This window comes from Anastrepha ludens, chromosome 3 (assembly GCF_028408465.1).
Source record: "Anastrepha ludens isolate Willacy chromosome 3, idAnaLude1.1, whole genome shotgun sequence".
Taxonomy (NCBI): domain Eukaryota; kingdom Metazoa; phylum Arthropoda; class Insecta; order Diptera; family Tephritidae; genus Anastrepha; species Anastrepha ludens.
In genome coordinates, this window is record NC_071499.1 from 97,191,476 (window position 1) to 97,206,071 (window position 14,596).

The window sequence follows — 14,596 nt, forward strand, 5'->3', positions numbered from 1 at the left end:
ATAATAGGAGAAATCGTGGGTTGATTCTGCGTGCCTGCTGTTCACATACTTTATTCGCTAAATTAAATTATTAAATTAAAAATTAATTTGTGCCGATTTCTTTAAACTATCTTACATCACCTTATGACTTAATCCCAAATCACATTCTTTAAATAATTGTAAAGAACGGTCGTCGTACACATTATTGAATAAAACAAATAATTGCTTATTGCCCAAACGTCATTTTCCTCTTCGGCCTTAATCAAGTAAATCAAAAATTATCACTTGTCCAAACAATGTAGCTTGTAATGTTCATCTACCATCGAGAAAGGGGGCCTTTTAGCAATCACTGGAAAATAATTCAATTATTGGCGAAAACAATTTTTTTGACAACTGAAATTTTACACAAAAACTAATAGAATATTTTTGAATTTTAGAACAATTTCTTGAAAATAAGCGACAAGTCGAAATCAAATGTATTTTACTTGTTTATTACTTGTGTATCTACTTATTATTTTCATGCACTATATGCCTTTATTTGCTTCGTTGTGATTTGGATTTATTCGTTTTCATTAACAAATGTTCTTTTTTGGTTTTTGCGCCTTGACGCTTATATACATATCTAATTTCCTCCAATTTTTTTTTATAAATAATTCATTCAATGCGGCCGTCTTAGCCGAATGAGGGACTACCATTCGTAATTCAGAGAGAAAGTAGGTTCGAATCTCGGTGAAACACCAAAATGAAGAAAAAAAGTGTTTCTAATAGCGGCCGCCCCTCGGCAGGCAATGGCAAACCTCCGAGTGTATTTCTGCCATGAAAAAGCTCCTCATAAAAAATATCTTCTGTTCGGAGTCGGCTTGAAACTGTAGGTCCCTCCATTTGTGGAACAACATCAAGACGCACACCACAAATAGGAAAAGGAGCTCGGGCAAACACCCAAAACGGGTGTACGGGCCAATTATATATATAGGTATATATGCTAGCAAACCCGGCGAACTCCGTTTCGCCACCAGCTGGCTTCGCCTTTCATTTTTCTACCTCCCAAAGTGCCCCCGAGGAATTCATTTGTATATTTTCCATTCCTGTAAAAGGCCTAATTAGTTAAAAAAAACCTCGGTCACATTTCGATTCTTTTCTTTAAAATTAAATAATTTATTTCGCCTAAAATATGCATTCCTAATTTAATTTTACTTATACATTACACATTTTTTCAATATTATTATTTCCTTATTTCAATTAATTATTACGTATTACATACAAATTAAAAGGAAAACAGTGAGAGATTTGAAAATATTTACAGAAAATTTCTTAGGTTGAAATTAAATTAAATATTGTCTTACAAATGCGTGGAGGGGAAACGGAGAGCCATGTTTTTCCATCATAGCTTTAGTTGGATGTAAAAACAGATTAAAATGATTGGTGGCTTGATGATAGTATTGACAATAATATTTTTGTTTTTTATACAATTAATATAATCTATTGTTAAATTTTTTAGTTAAACCAACGCCAATGAACTAAGAAATTCCAAAGCTTTGTGATGAAGTCTAAGAGCTTTTATTTGATTTTAAATGACACAAATTTTCAAGGCTTTCGTTCAGCTAACGTTGTTTGGATTCCTCGGCTATTTCGCGCTGCCTTCCCCGGCTTATATGTGGGTAATTCTATAAATACGGGCTCATAGCTGGGATCTTCGGGTCGCAATGCTCGCGACTCAGTGAGCATCACATTCGTGTAATAGGTAACATCGCTGAGTGCGCGCTTTTGACCGAATCGATCCACGCTACTCCTACTGTCACTATTGCTCCCAGCCTTCCCCGTTTTATCCACCCTCATAAGCTTAAAAATGTTACGTTGCGTCTTCGATTCAGCTGTTGTGAGGTCTGTTATCGGTTTGAATGAAGTTCGATTTTGCTCCACGCGTTTATCGCGCAAAAACAAAGTTTCTTCAAAGCGTGGAATATATCGTGGTTTACGTGGTTCTTCCTTCAGAGGTGCTGGTTCCTCGCTATCACCAACCTTACTGCCGCCCACATTGAAGCCGAAGAATTTCGGTGCTTGCACGGATATCAATGGTAATAGTGTTTCTCTAGCATAACGTTCCGCGCGTTGTAGCAGATCGCCAAGACGGAACGGAAGCAATTGGACAGTGATAGCTTCCTCCTGTAAAACGGACTCTGGTCCGTTACGTACGACAGGTGCGGCTATTTTTATGATTTCAGGCGCTTTTGTGACCAACGTTGGATCAGTGAAGACCATTTCTTTCGCTTTCTTTACCCTTGGTGTTGTCGCTTTTAAAACTGGCTCAACAATCTCTTCTGTTGTTGCACCATATTCCTGAAGATTACGTGCATTCTTGAGTCCAAGTCGGGCTTCATTTAAAACTGGTTCAAAAATTTCAGTCGGTTCGATGGAGAGACTACGACTCGACTCGCCAACGTCTTTGTCTAATGAGTTTGACCCTTCTAAAATGGGTTGCCAAGGTAAATCATGGTCAGCATATGAGCTATTCTCGTCCAACCGGAAGGTAGTACCAAAGTTAAAATAAACTTTGCTCTGCTTGGCGGCATCTATGCTATCAGTTTCCGCATTATGCGCGCTCTCTTGTCCGCTAGAGTCCGGTACCGAAGTAGTGGGCACATTATAAGCACCATACTCTTCTTGGTTTTCCAACTCACAATTCCCCGATAGCAGTTTTAGACGCACTGGTGTGCCGGACGACAGTTTTGTTGATGGCTTGCAAAGTGAATGACAGCGACCAAAGCTATCAGTTAATACAACCTTATCAATATCCCAATGCGGCAGGCCCTTGGACAACCAACCGCTATAGGATTTGTAATGCAAACTGAGGGTGGTTGGAAATCCCAAAGCTGGGTGTGGAACTATAATTTTCGAAACAATATCACCAGCGAAGAATTCTGAGTCGTCTTTTCTGTTAAATTAGTTATCGATTAGAAAGAGTTGGTTTTTAGAATAAGAGAGTATATTAAGAAACTCACTCTGATATCTTGAATGTTTCGTTTAACCCACCCTCACCTTCGAGTGTGGCTTCTAAGCGGCCGATCGTCCTTAGAGGCAGGTCATTGAACGAGTTAAATATCTCCAGCTTAAATTGATGCGCACAAAATGGCTCTTCTTCTCGTGTTACTAGATATAGTTGTCCACGACCTGTGGATCGATTAGCATAATAACCCATATTACCGCAACGTGGCACCCCTTCAGCGATGTCTTCATCATTCTGGGCGCATGGGAAACAGTCGCCTTTAATAAAATCATCATAACTGTTACATGGATAAGCGGGAAACATACATCGCGGAGCGACAGAGTCGATGAAGAACTTGTATGCACGCCGATGGTTGCAGAGAGAACGACCCTCCTCCTCGTCGGCCGTTTGGGCAGCTGTAAATAAGAGAGATAACAGTGGAGTATATGTAGGATGCCGAACATTAATCTTACGTAAACTTAAAAAATATACTTATGCTAACTTTCAAACTGGTTGTTGGGGATTTATGTATATCTCAAAATTAAATCATAACTATCGAAAAAGTTTTCATTAATCTCTCTTTCCACTTACACCAAATGAAGTCCGTTACTGCGCCTACGAATAAATTCGAACAACCCGTCTGCACGCGCCCTCCATTCGGATAAAAATCCACATGTCCCATTGGCTGCCATGAACCCAACCCTCCTAGTATTAAGTTCTCCCCATTCGAATGTATAACATCCACAAACTCCGCATCTGTACTATCCAGACGGACCTTAGGATGTTGAGCTTCAAAAAGCGGGCCTGCAGGATCCAAACCAGTGATACGAGCTAAGCCCGGTAATTGAGAGCCAGCAAAACCAGACACATGTGCTCCCAAACTAAAACCAATTAGATGTGTCCTGGAGAAGTTCAGACCTTTATACTCTTTCAAGTTATGTAAAAGCATGGCCAATTGTTTGCCAACTAGACGAGTATTGGAGGCAGCGCGCACGTAATTCGGAAAAGTGGCACCGTTCTCCCAATCCACGCATATAACAATGCAGTCTTCCTACAATGAACAAAAGTACAAATTTGGAATTTAAAATATCTAATTTATAACCTACCACCGCCATCAACGCCGTCTTCATTTCATAAATCCATACATGCGGGCAAGCAGAGCCGAAACCATGCACGATCACACGCACCGATAGCTCATCGAAACCATGTAGCTCATCAAGCGACAGTGGAGTGCTTTTAAAGACGCTTCGCTTTGTTGTTGTCGTTGTAGTTGTCGTAGCTGTGGGTTCATCGAGTGTATCATTTGTCGAACCTGCCCTGCGTCGTATTGAATGCGAAGCCCTTGCGATACTGTCAAAAGCGTTGGTCATGTTAAGAAAAGGCAACTCCATGAGTGGTCTCTCTGAACGATTCTTTGTGGAGTAAAAATAAAATTTCGTGTTGATATCCTCAGGCGACGAGGGTAACATTTCCAGGTACGCAAAAGGACCAGAGTCCTCAAAACAACCGAGTTCTCCATAACAAACGCGCTTCACGGCACGTTTTGATCTTAAATATAGGAATAAACAACTTATAAAGTGAAATCGCATATTTTGTAAGTAGCATCCAACACATATGTATCTATTTTCATACCTGCGATTTTTATTGCGTTGCTGCAACAGTTCATGTTGTCGAATTGATTCTCGTACAGCTCGTACAATATCGTTATTTTTGGTAAATCTTTTAGCTGAAGCATCTTTGAGAATGTCTTTCGTAGGAAGATGATTTTCCTGTGCCTCTGAACAAGCTAAAAATGATGGGATTTGAATTATTCTTATTTACATAGATATTATATTTAGGAAGAGTTTCAAGCAAATATCTATACAATTTAAATAGTCACAAAAAATAAAATCTAATAAAAGCACAGTAAAATACCTAACCTGAGAGAGAGAAGAGAGTCGAAATATATCTACAATACCAAAGGAGTCCCCATTTGGAGTTATGAGAGTACGAGGATCGACTATTGAATAACAAGAATAAAGTCCGAGACGTAAAACAATAAAAACATGATCCAAATTGTGGAGGAATCAGTCGTGGGCTCTCCACGATTGCAATGAACCACTATTATATGTAAATCTTATCAAAATGGTGTTAGATTAGTAGGTTGGATCTTATTAGACTTATATCTCTTTTCTAAGATGAAATCTGCATTAAAAGGATCGAGATTTAAGTCCATTGAAGTTGTTAAAGAGAAAGAGACACATGTCCTGAAGGAGTTGACAGCAGAATGCAGAAGTGTTGTGAGTCTTGTGAGTGCTGGGGAGATAGTGAGCTTTTGGGGCGGGTCGATTTAAAAATCGCTCATTACTCTGTGAAAATCGTATTCTAGGGATCAAAATAAGATACTTTGCCGAAGAAACCATGCCTCTAAAACGAATTCTGATGTCCCCCAATTTGGGTCGAACGAAAAATCCCACTTTGACCCATTTAGAGTGCTCCAATCGAGTCCAAATGTATGACCGACCCCCACTAACTTTGGACGGCCGATCCACCCATGCCAGTGACACTCCCCCTGGAACTCCCCTTGGGGGTTCCCCATACAATCATTTCAAAATATCACCATTTTTTGGCCTTTACATAAGAAAAGAAACTAAAAAGTTCGACCCAAATTGGGGGACATCAGAATTCGTTTTAGAGGTATGGTTCCTTCGGCAAAGTTTCTTATTTTGATCCCTAGAATATGATTTTCACAGAGCAATGGGCGACTTTTTTGCCTCCCCACAAATCGACCCGACCTAGTGAGCTTGTATACCATACCATATATCGAAGGTAAGTAAATAAGCATAAAGTCAAAAATTTGTATGCGCATTCTTACTCTAAGTAATTTCAAACTCAATTTTTACAAATTTCCTATGAAAGCTTAGCCATTAGGAAGCTCTCCAATTTACATTTTTCAGCGCAGTGAATTTGAATTAAAGATTCAACAATTCTAGGGCTGAGGTATGTACTCGTACGTATTCGAAGACTCTTTTTATATTTTGAAAAGTAGAGGGGATACAAATTTTAATATGTTTTTTTTTGTTTTTTTTTTTTGCTTGCTTGGAGACTCATATTCCAAAGTCGTAACTTGTTTTTGGTTTCATTTTGAAGTTAAAAGAATGCATTTTTTAACGTAGCGAGTTTTTAATATAACCGTCGAATTACTTTTAACCATAAACGTATTTATAAGGAACGGAAAAACTATTGTATCAACTGCTACCTATTGTAATTACTAAGTAAAAGAGTTGCTAATTAAGCTTGAAATGTGTCCAGTATGATTATGCCGTATAAAATTTAACATTTTCTATAATATTCAAACTCCCAACATGCTGTCATATGAGTTTTATTTGTGTTGTTTACAGGAACGTGAAATATTCTCTACATTACAACTCGAATTAAACATTTCAATTAGTTATAATAATAAAAATTTGCTTGTATTAAAATTAGTTTTATTTACAAAATGCATTCTCTTAACTTCAGAAAGAAGTTTTCAGCTCCAATGGAACTAGAGGTATGAGTTTTGAAAAATTACAATACTTTTTACACAACGTTGTAATTATGGTTTTCACCTTTATTATTTTCATCTTTCAATTTTTGATAATTTCATTTCAATTTTAATTTTTAAATTTGTTTCGGGATCTCCGGGGCTCTGGTTAAGTTCATCAAAAACATGCTCATGAGCAGATTTGAGATCGCAACCCTAGGGAATTCAAAGATAAGAATCCCCTCCTCTGGGTGCTGGCAATAAACTGTTTGCTAATGAGCCTAGAGTAGTGGGGACAACACGTCATAGCCTATGCGGTTGATGTTACAATGGTAGTAAGACGGAAATTTCCCAACACTTTGTAAAATCATGCAGGATTTACTAAACATTGTTGAAAACTGGCCAAAAGCAAATGGCTTAGCTTCAACGCAAACAAAACTGAACTCATTTTATTTACTAGAAAACATAGGATTCCAGGAATAACTCCTCCGACTCTAGGTGGTACGGCACTGTCATTTAGTAATGAAACGCGCTACTTAAGTCTACAGGAAACTCAGATTTACGTCAAATGTCGAAGATGGAGTAAAAAGAGCGACAATAGCACTCTACTCTTGGAAAAAGTTAAAAGGACTAAGTTGGGATCTTCCCCCTCTATCGTATATTGGCTTTACACAGCGATAGTAAGACCAATCCTAACATGCGGTATACTAGTATGGTGGCCGGCTTTAGATAAGAAATATATCAAAAGACCATGGTAGATGTATAAAGAATGGCCACACTTTGCATCTGCGGGACCTTTAGAACTACATCTACATTATGCTCAACATATTACCAATAGAGCAATTCGGCAAGCAAAAAGCTGCCAAGTCAGCTCTTAGATTAAGCTTATTATTAAAGAAAATGATATAAACATCTATGCAGATGTCTCAAAGCTAGACAACAGAGTAGGTGGAGCGGTTTACTCCGATAAACTTGGAGTTAGCCAATCATTTCGTCTACCTGATCATTGCAGGGTATTTCAGGCGCAAGTCACTGCCATAAAAGAGGGACTTATGGTAATAAAAACGAGAGTATTATGCACAAATGAGGACACTTCACTGTCTTAACACAGGCGAAGAGGAAACAGTCAGACACCTTTTATGTAAGTGTGAGGCTAAGCCAGAAGGAGGCTCCGCACTCTTGGTATGACATGTAGCGGATATAGCGGGCGCATCTAAAACTAACGAAGCTTTACTCGCTTATTAAAGCTACCGGATGGTTTAAAAAGAACGTTCAACTTTAAACTAATTAAAAAAACTACCTAATATTTAAAAAGGTTTTCTGGATTCGCAACTGCATACGCAAATTCAGTTCATAAATTAAATTTATATGGCCTTTTTTTTTATTTAAATATCATTAAATCTCATGAGTAACTAAAACAGATGTACTTGTATTTGGAACTCTATAAGTAGTTGAAGTAAACTGTACGTATTCATAGTCATTAAATATTTTTATTTCTTTAGTCAAATAATTTAAATTATTTTAGAGAAGTTATGAAGTGCAAATATAATAATCATCGTAAAATAGGTATGTGAGTACATAAGTAAGGAACAAAATAACTTTTAACTGTTGTTGTAGTATGACAAAGTGAACTTTGTAAGACATTTAGCAAAACAACCTCAAACCCATTTGAATATTTGTTAGGCAACGACCACAAATAAAGTTACCTTTTTATATCTTTGGGACTTTGAGATACATTTATATTTGTTGATATTTATTTTAAAATTGTTGAGCACAAATACATAGCTTTCAAATGAAAGACGGGAAAGGGAAAAATGCAAACTAAACATTGTATGAGAAAGATCAAGGCCTTATGATAGACTTAAATTTAAATTATGTAGCGAACACTGCTTTATACTTTTTAATGGTAATGGCGAAGGCAAGAGAGCTGAAAAAAAGTTCTGATATGAGTCCATAATACAAGGTAATAACAAGTAAGGAAGTGATAAATATGGTTAGCGGTTAAAGCAATTTGGTTTACAACTTCTTTAAGCCACCTTAAATCACTTGATGACTATTACAAATCGAATTTTTGAAGTAACTGTAAAGAGTGATAATCATACACATTACTCAATAAAAGAAATACAGCCAAATACAAATTTACAGCCAAGGTGTCTTTATATCACATCCTCTGTGACCTTAAGCAAAGTATAATAGCTTTTAATTTTCAACTACAATCGATTATTTAGCAATCACTTTTCTTAGAACATAATTATATTATTGACATAAAAAACTTTTTTTTACGGTTCTGCAAAATAATTGGACACAAATCAAAAGGAAAATATTTGGACTTAATGAGAGAGACGTATTTAAGACGTAAGATATCACAAGGCTGTACATCTTTATATCTGTAGAGGCTCGAACTCCCAGGGTGAAAGGAATTTAAAAAAAAATTGGTGCAGCAATGTTTCGTGCTGCTATTCATAATAATTCATGTGACTAAATGTATTTATTTGTTCCATTGAGATTTGGATACACTAGGGAATGCTTATAAGTTTATTTGGGCCCGCTAGGTGGCCGTAATAATCGTATTATATGAAAATAATTATATATGTACATTCTGTCCAAAAAAATCCCGAGAATTGTTCATTTAAAAAGCGCGTGTTGCACATACAGGGTTGGCCATATTAAACTGACCCATGTGATTATTAAAAAAATATGGAAAAAGAAACATTTTTTTGTGTTTCATTGTGAAAAACTTTTAATTTAGTTCAAGGAGATTCGTTTACATCACTTTTTGAATATGATATCGCGCAAGTGGTCGCCCTTAGCTCGTATAGCGTAATGTGCCCGTTTTTCGGCGTTTTCCATAGTTTTGGCCAGCGTCTCGGCCGATATGGCGGCTATTTCCCGTCGGATATTGGCCTTAAGTGCGCCTAGTGTCTTTGGCTTGTTGACGTAAACCTTAGATTTCAAATAGCCCCAAAGAAAAAAGTCCGGTGGCGTCAAATCCGGTGATCGTGGCGGCCAGTCAAAATCGCCGCTTTTTGATATCAAACGGCCAGGGAACAAAGTCTTCAATAAGTTGACGGTGGCTCGTGCTGAGTGTGGTGGTGCGCCATCTTGCTGAAACCAGAAGTGCTCCATACCATTTTCACGAACAATCGGCATCACAAAATCGGTTATCATGGCCCGATAACGCTCTTGATTGACGGTCAATGGTTGGTGTTGACCATTTTCAAAGAAGAACGGCCCAATGACCATATCAGCGCAAATGCCACACCAGACTGTAACTTTTTGGTCGTGGAGAGGTACCTCTTCAATAATTTGAGGGTTTTCAGTGGCGTAGAAACGGCAATTTTGCTTATTTACGGTTCCGTTCAAGGAGAAATGGGCCTCATCACTCATAATGATTTGATGCCAAAAATCCTCATCAGTTTGGGCCATTCGGACGACAAAATTGGCATATTCCAAGCGACGAGGCTTATCGGCCGGCAACAGTTGTTGATTTAGTTGTATTTTGTACGGGAATATCCCCAAATCCAAACGAATGATACGTCGTAGAGTGGTCCGAGGGATGTCCAACTGAGCAGAACGACGATTACCTGACGTTCGCGGCGATGACTCGATACTGGCTCGTACGGCCGCGATATTTTCGTTAGATCGTCTTGGCCGCTTTTTATTTGGACGTCGGGTATTAGCCACAGTGCCGGAAGACAAAAATCTTTTGTGTATTTGCTTGATTGCGTTCTTTGACGGCGCACTTTTCACTTTATTTTTTTTTCTCCACGCACGTTGCGTTTTTACAATCGAGAAGGAATTTTGAATGTACAGCTGAACAATTTCAGCGCGTTCTATTGGGGTGTACTGTTTCATGGTATAAATCTCCTTCGACTGACGCTTCCAACGCGGTATGTCATTAGCTGATCTGAAATTACAGTAAAAAGTTATAGGGTTACTCAATGGGTCAGTTTAATATGGCCAACCCTGTATAAGCGTGATCTGTCAATTAGCTTGTGCTGGAAAACCATCATTTAAATTTGAGGGAGGTAGCTCGTGACCTTAGCGTGTCTCACGGATCGATTTGCAATATTTTTCAAAATCAATTGGGCATGAGACGCGTGGCTGCTCGACTCGTTCCAAGAGAGTTGAGTTTCTTTCAAAAAATTCATCGGAAGAAGGTGGCTGAAGGGGGGAGCCTGGTTTATAGGGTCAAAAAAATCAATTTTTTTTTTCGTTTTAAGCGATTCCTAATATATTTCAGAATATTCACACAAAGTTACAGAGCCTAATTCTCAATATTTCCGTAGATACAAAGCCAAAGGTAGGCGAGCGTTAGGTAGTTACGCTGTGACCGGACAGCTATAGTATAAACTTTATCTTCTTTTCTCGACTTTTCATTTTTATGATTTCTTTGAATTGGCGTACATGAATGAAAAAAAACTAATAAACCTTTTGAAATGAATCATAGCTTGTTCCCTTCAGTATTAAATTATCTTCTATTTGAACTAACAAAATAGATGAAAAAAAAAATTTTTCGAGATTTTTTTGCCAAGTTGAAGTGAATTTTTTTTTATAGAAAGGCATTTTTTTCTTTAAAACCTCCAAAAAGTTGAAATTTTGGAATTTCTCTCACTTTTCTTAGTTCATCTAAAATCATAAAAAATCATGATAATTAGAAATCCATTTGAATTTTTTGCTTTAGATAATAAATACGAGCTGTATCTTGTACGCCAGTTGGAAACTCCAGCGTTGCAGCGCTCTACTAATTTCTATGTTAAACATTTTTTTCAACTTATTTTAACCAATACAAAAATTGTTTATACTTTTTAAATGTTCATTAAAAGATAGAAAAAACTTCGCAGTGCTAAATTAATTTTTTCCTTAAAAAAAAATCGCAAAGAGATGCAATTTTTTGACCTCATAAACCAGGCTCCCCCCTGAATACATGCTTGAGCAAGTGAATTCGGACTCAACGTTTATCCAGCATATCATAACAGGTGATGAGACGTGGGTATATTTGTTTGACATGCAAACCAGTCAACAGGCGGCGGAATGGCGTTATCCACATGAGCCGAAACCCAACGTGCCGAAACCATGTAAAAGTCAATCAAAAGGGAAAGTCATGCTACTCGTTTTCTTTGATTATCACGGTGTTGTGCACTCCAAATTCGTTCCAAATCGTTCTACGGTAAATAAAGAATATTATTTGGAAGTTATGCGACGTTTGAGAGAGAATGTGCGTAGGAAACAGCGCAATTTGTGGAAAGAAAACTCATGGATCATGCACCATGATAACGCACCGTCTCACAAGGCTCATATTGTGAACACTTTTTTGGCCAAAAACTCTACAAATATCATCGAACCACCACCGTATTCACCGGATTTAGCCCCCTGTGACTTTTTCCTTTTCCCAAAACTTAAATTGCCAAATTCCCAGTCCGCGGACGCCGCTTTGAGTCGATAGAGCTGAAGAAAACCTCTTTAAACTCTTCTAAAAGGTAATTTGATGACTAGACTAATGGTTGGCATATATGTATTGCTTCGAAAGAAGCCTATTTTGAAGGCGACAAAATGAATTTTGATGATTAAACAACTATTTTGCGTTTTGAACAATTCCCGGTACTTCTTTGGCAGACTGTATGTAAAAAAATATACTCGTAGAATCGATAATACAACCTTGTTAAGTGAACGGAAAACGAAGCGTCATGGCAAGAAAAGGTTATAAGAAGAATAGAAAGTAAGAAGTAGCATGTTATACGAGTATGAGAGCCTCAAGCTGACAATAGCATGAAAGATGTGGATGAAATAAATATACAGAATTCCCAAGAAAGAAGTAGCCGTAGTGTTGTTTTCCTACATACATATATATGCTCTTGAGTCGGGAAACCCCCACTGAAGATGGAAAAACGAGGCATTAGAATAAAATGCTTTGACTTAGCGACAATGCAAGAATGTATGATGTTCTCATTGAAAAGCTATGAACCTGTGTAAAAAAATTCTTCTGCTCAAAACTAGAACGCAAAAAGAAAGCCAAACAAAAACAGGTGAGATTTGTGGGAAATTAAATAAGCGGACACACATTTTCTTTTCACTAGAGACAATGGGACTCGCAAATTCTTGGGCTTTAGAATTGCATGCAATGATGCTAACTTTTGAGTTTTAAAAAGCACTAAAACTTAAAAAAAAGCGTTTACACCACTAAAATCATAATTTTTTTTAAATCCGAAAAGTACATTTTTTTCATAACAGCTTAAATTCAACAAAAGTGAACATATATCTTCTGCTCAAATATGCACGAGACGTTATCAATAAAACGGTCCGCGGATGACATATGGCAAAAATAAATTTTTTGTTTTTTGGTAGGACTGTTATAAGCTTACATGGCAAATTTCAGCGTGATATGTCACACAGTTTGTTTTCTGTGCTACTGTAAACAAGTCAAGCTCGAGTGTGTTCTTCGAATTCTCTTTTATGACTTCAATTGTCTCAAAATGTTTTCCGTTTTATTGATAACGTCTCGTTCATATTTCAGCACAAAATCTGTTCATTCATAACGATTCTGTAAACCAATTAATTTCAAAGCCTATTTCCTCTTCATTTTCAGCTTGTGGTCCTAAAATTGACATCAAGGTACGATTAACGTATGTATTTACTATCAATGTTATAATTTAGACTATCTGGTATATTCAGGGCACATTAAACATGTATATAATAAAAATAAAACAGCTCATTTGATTTGCTTATATTTATTTGGTCGGTAAATTGTCAAAATGAATTGTTTAAATTAATCTAAACTGTCTCTAAATAGACTAGAAAAATTTTGACAATATAGTGACCATAAGTAAAAACAAAATAAATTACTAATCTGTTTTTTATGTGGAGCGACGTAGTTGCTGACAGAAAGGACAAACGGTTACGTCTTTTGCTTTTAAAAGTATTCATTGTGCTGAAAACGCGCTCAACTTCTGAATTTGAGTTTAGAAAAAAGACACTTTTTTTCGTTTAGATACATGTATACGAGTATGCTGAAATTACCGCCCGCCTTTGCTTCAAATATGTCTTTGCTTTTACCAGAGGAGCAAAAATAATTCGAAAAATTACAAATTTCAACGTTGGCTTTCTTGGTATTTTGGTTTTCAACATACATTCGATATGTTTGCAGAATAAAATTAAGAGACCCGACTAGAAATTTTGGTAAGGCGGTGATTAGGCGCAAAAGAGGCAGACCGCATTCCAAATTTGCGCCTCATAAGGCAGCCAAACTAGGCCCAAGTCCCGAAAGGGATCGCCACAGATCTGCCTCATTAGGCGCAGGTTCGAAAAACCGAACTTCGGTTATACTCCGGAAGCCCTTCTACAAATCAGTTAGGGATTCCAATTTGTACCTAAGTGAGACACTGCCACAGATTTTCGTGACCACAACCAAATTTGGTATTGTTCTGGCATGCTAATCTTTGCCTTGTCTAACGTGGGCCTGGTAAGGTAATAGTGAGGCGTGCCTCAGTAAAGCCTGCCTAATTCGGGTCTAACCTGTTCTTCGGCATGCCTCACTGTAATTCTAGTCGGGGATGTGCTTTTTAAATGACCATTTACACATATATATGATTTACCCGCCAATCACTCTATGTTTTGGCATTTTTTTATGCATTCATAAAGTTTTCGCATGACACGAGAAATCTTTTATTATTTTTTTATTGTGCCATTGTTTTCCAAAAAACTTAAAAATTTGTTTAACAAAAATCTCATCATAGAAAAAAGTCTGTTTAGCAATATTGATTTTCCACATCTTGAAAATATTTTTTGTTTCCTTGTTCACTCCACTCGGAAGCATAGAGCCTCGACAAGACTCAGTCTTGCATTAGTTTTATTAATCTATTTGCTTAAAGATAACATCGTTTCATAGCTGGAGCGTTTGTATTCATTACGATCCCTGCACTATATGTCTATATCGCTGTAAAGCTCATATAGTTCATTGTTTCATCATCTGTGATATTCGACCTCGCTAATGTGCAAAGATCCAAAAGTCTAGAAGTCCAGAGTCTTTCTCTCAAGCACTTGAATGTCGTCTCATCCATCACCCACCATACTAATTAAGGATATTCAATTAGGTACCTATATGGACCAAAGTAGAACTTGTTAGCAAAAGACAT

At 37.3% G+C, this 14,596-nt stretch overlaps 1 protein-coding gene across 1 annotated transcript in view; it reads right to left on the bottom strand.

Annotated features, from left to right (window-relative positions):
* Window positions 1-1,144: 1,144 nt before the first annotated feature.
* The window catches only part of LOC128858526 (uncharacterized), an 86,208-nt gene continuing 72,756 nt past the window's right edge, over window positions 1,145-14,596 (bottom strand). Inside the window, exons 3-7 of the mRNA XM_054094891.1 lie at window positions 4,595-4,748; window positions 4,069-4,510; window positions 3,554-4,013; window positions 2,979-3,378; window positions 1,145-2,911 (exon numbers count right to left, since the gene is read on the bottom strand). Of these exons, the coding sequence (XP_053950866.1) occupies window positions 1,564-2,911; window positions 2,979-3,378; window positions 3,554-4,013; window positions 4,069-4,510; window positions 4,595-4,748 (2,804 nt within the window). The 3' untranslated portion in view covers window positions 1,145-1,563. The remainder of the gene's footprint in view (window positions 2,912-2,978; window positions 3,379-3,553; window positions 4,014-4,068; window positions 4,511-4,594; window positions 4,749-14,596) is intronic.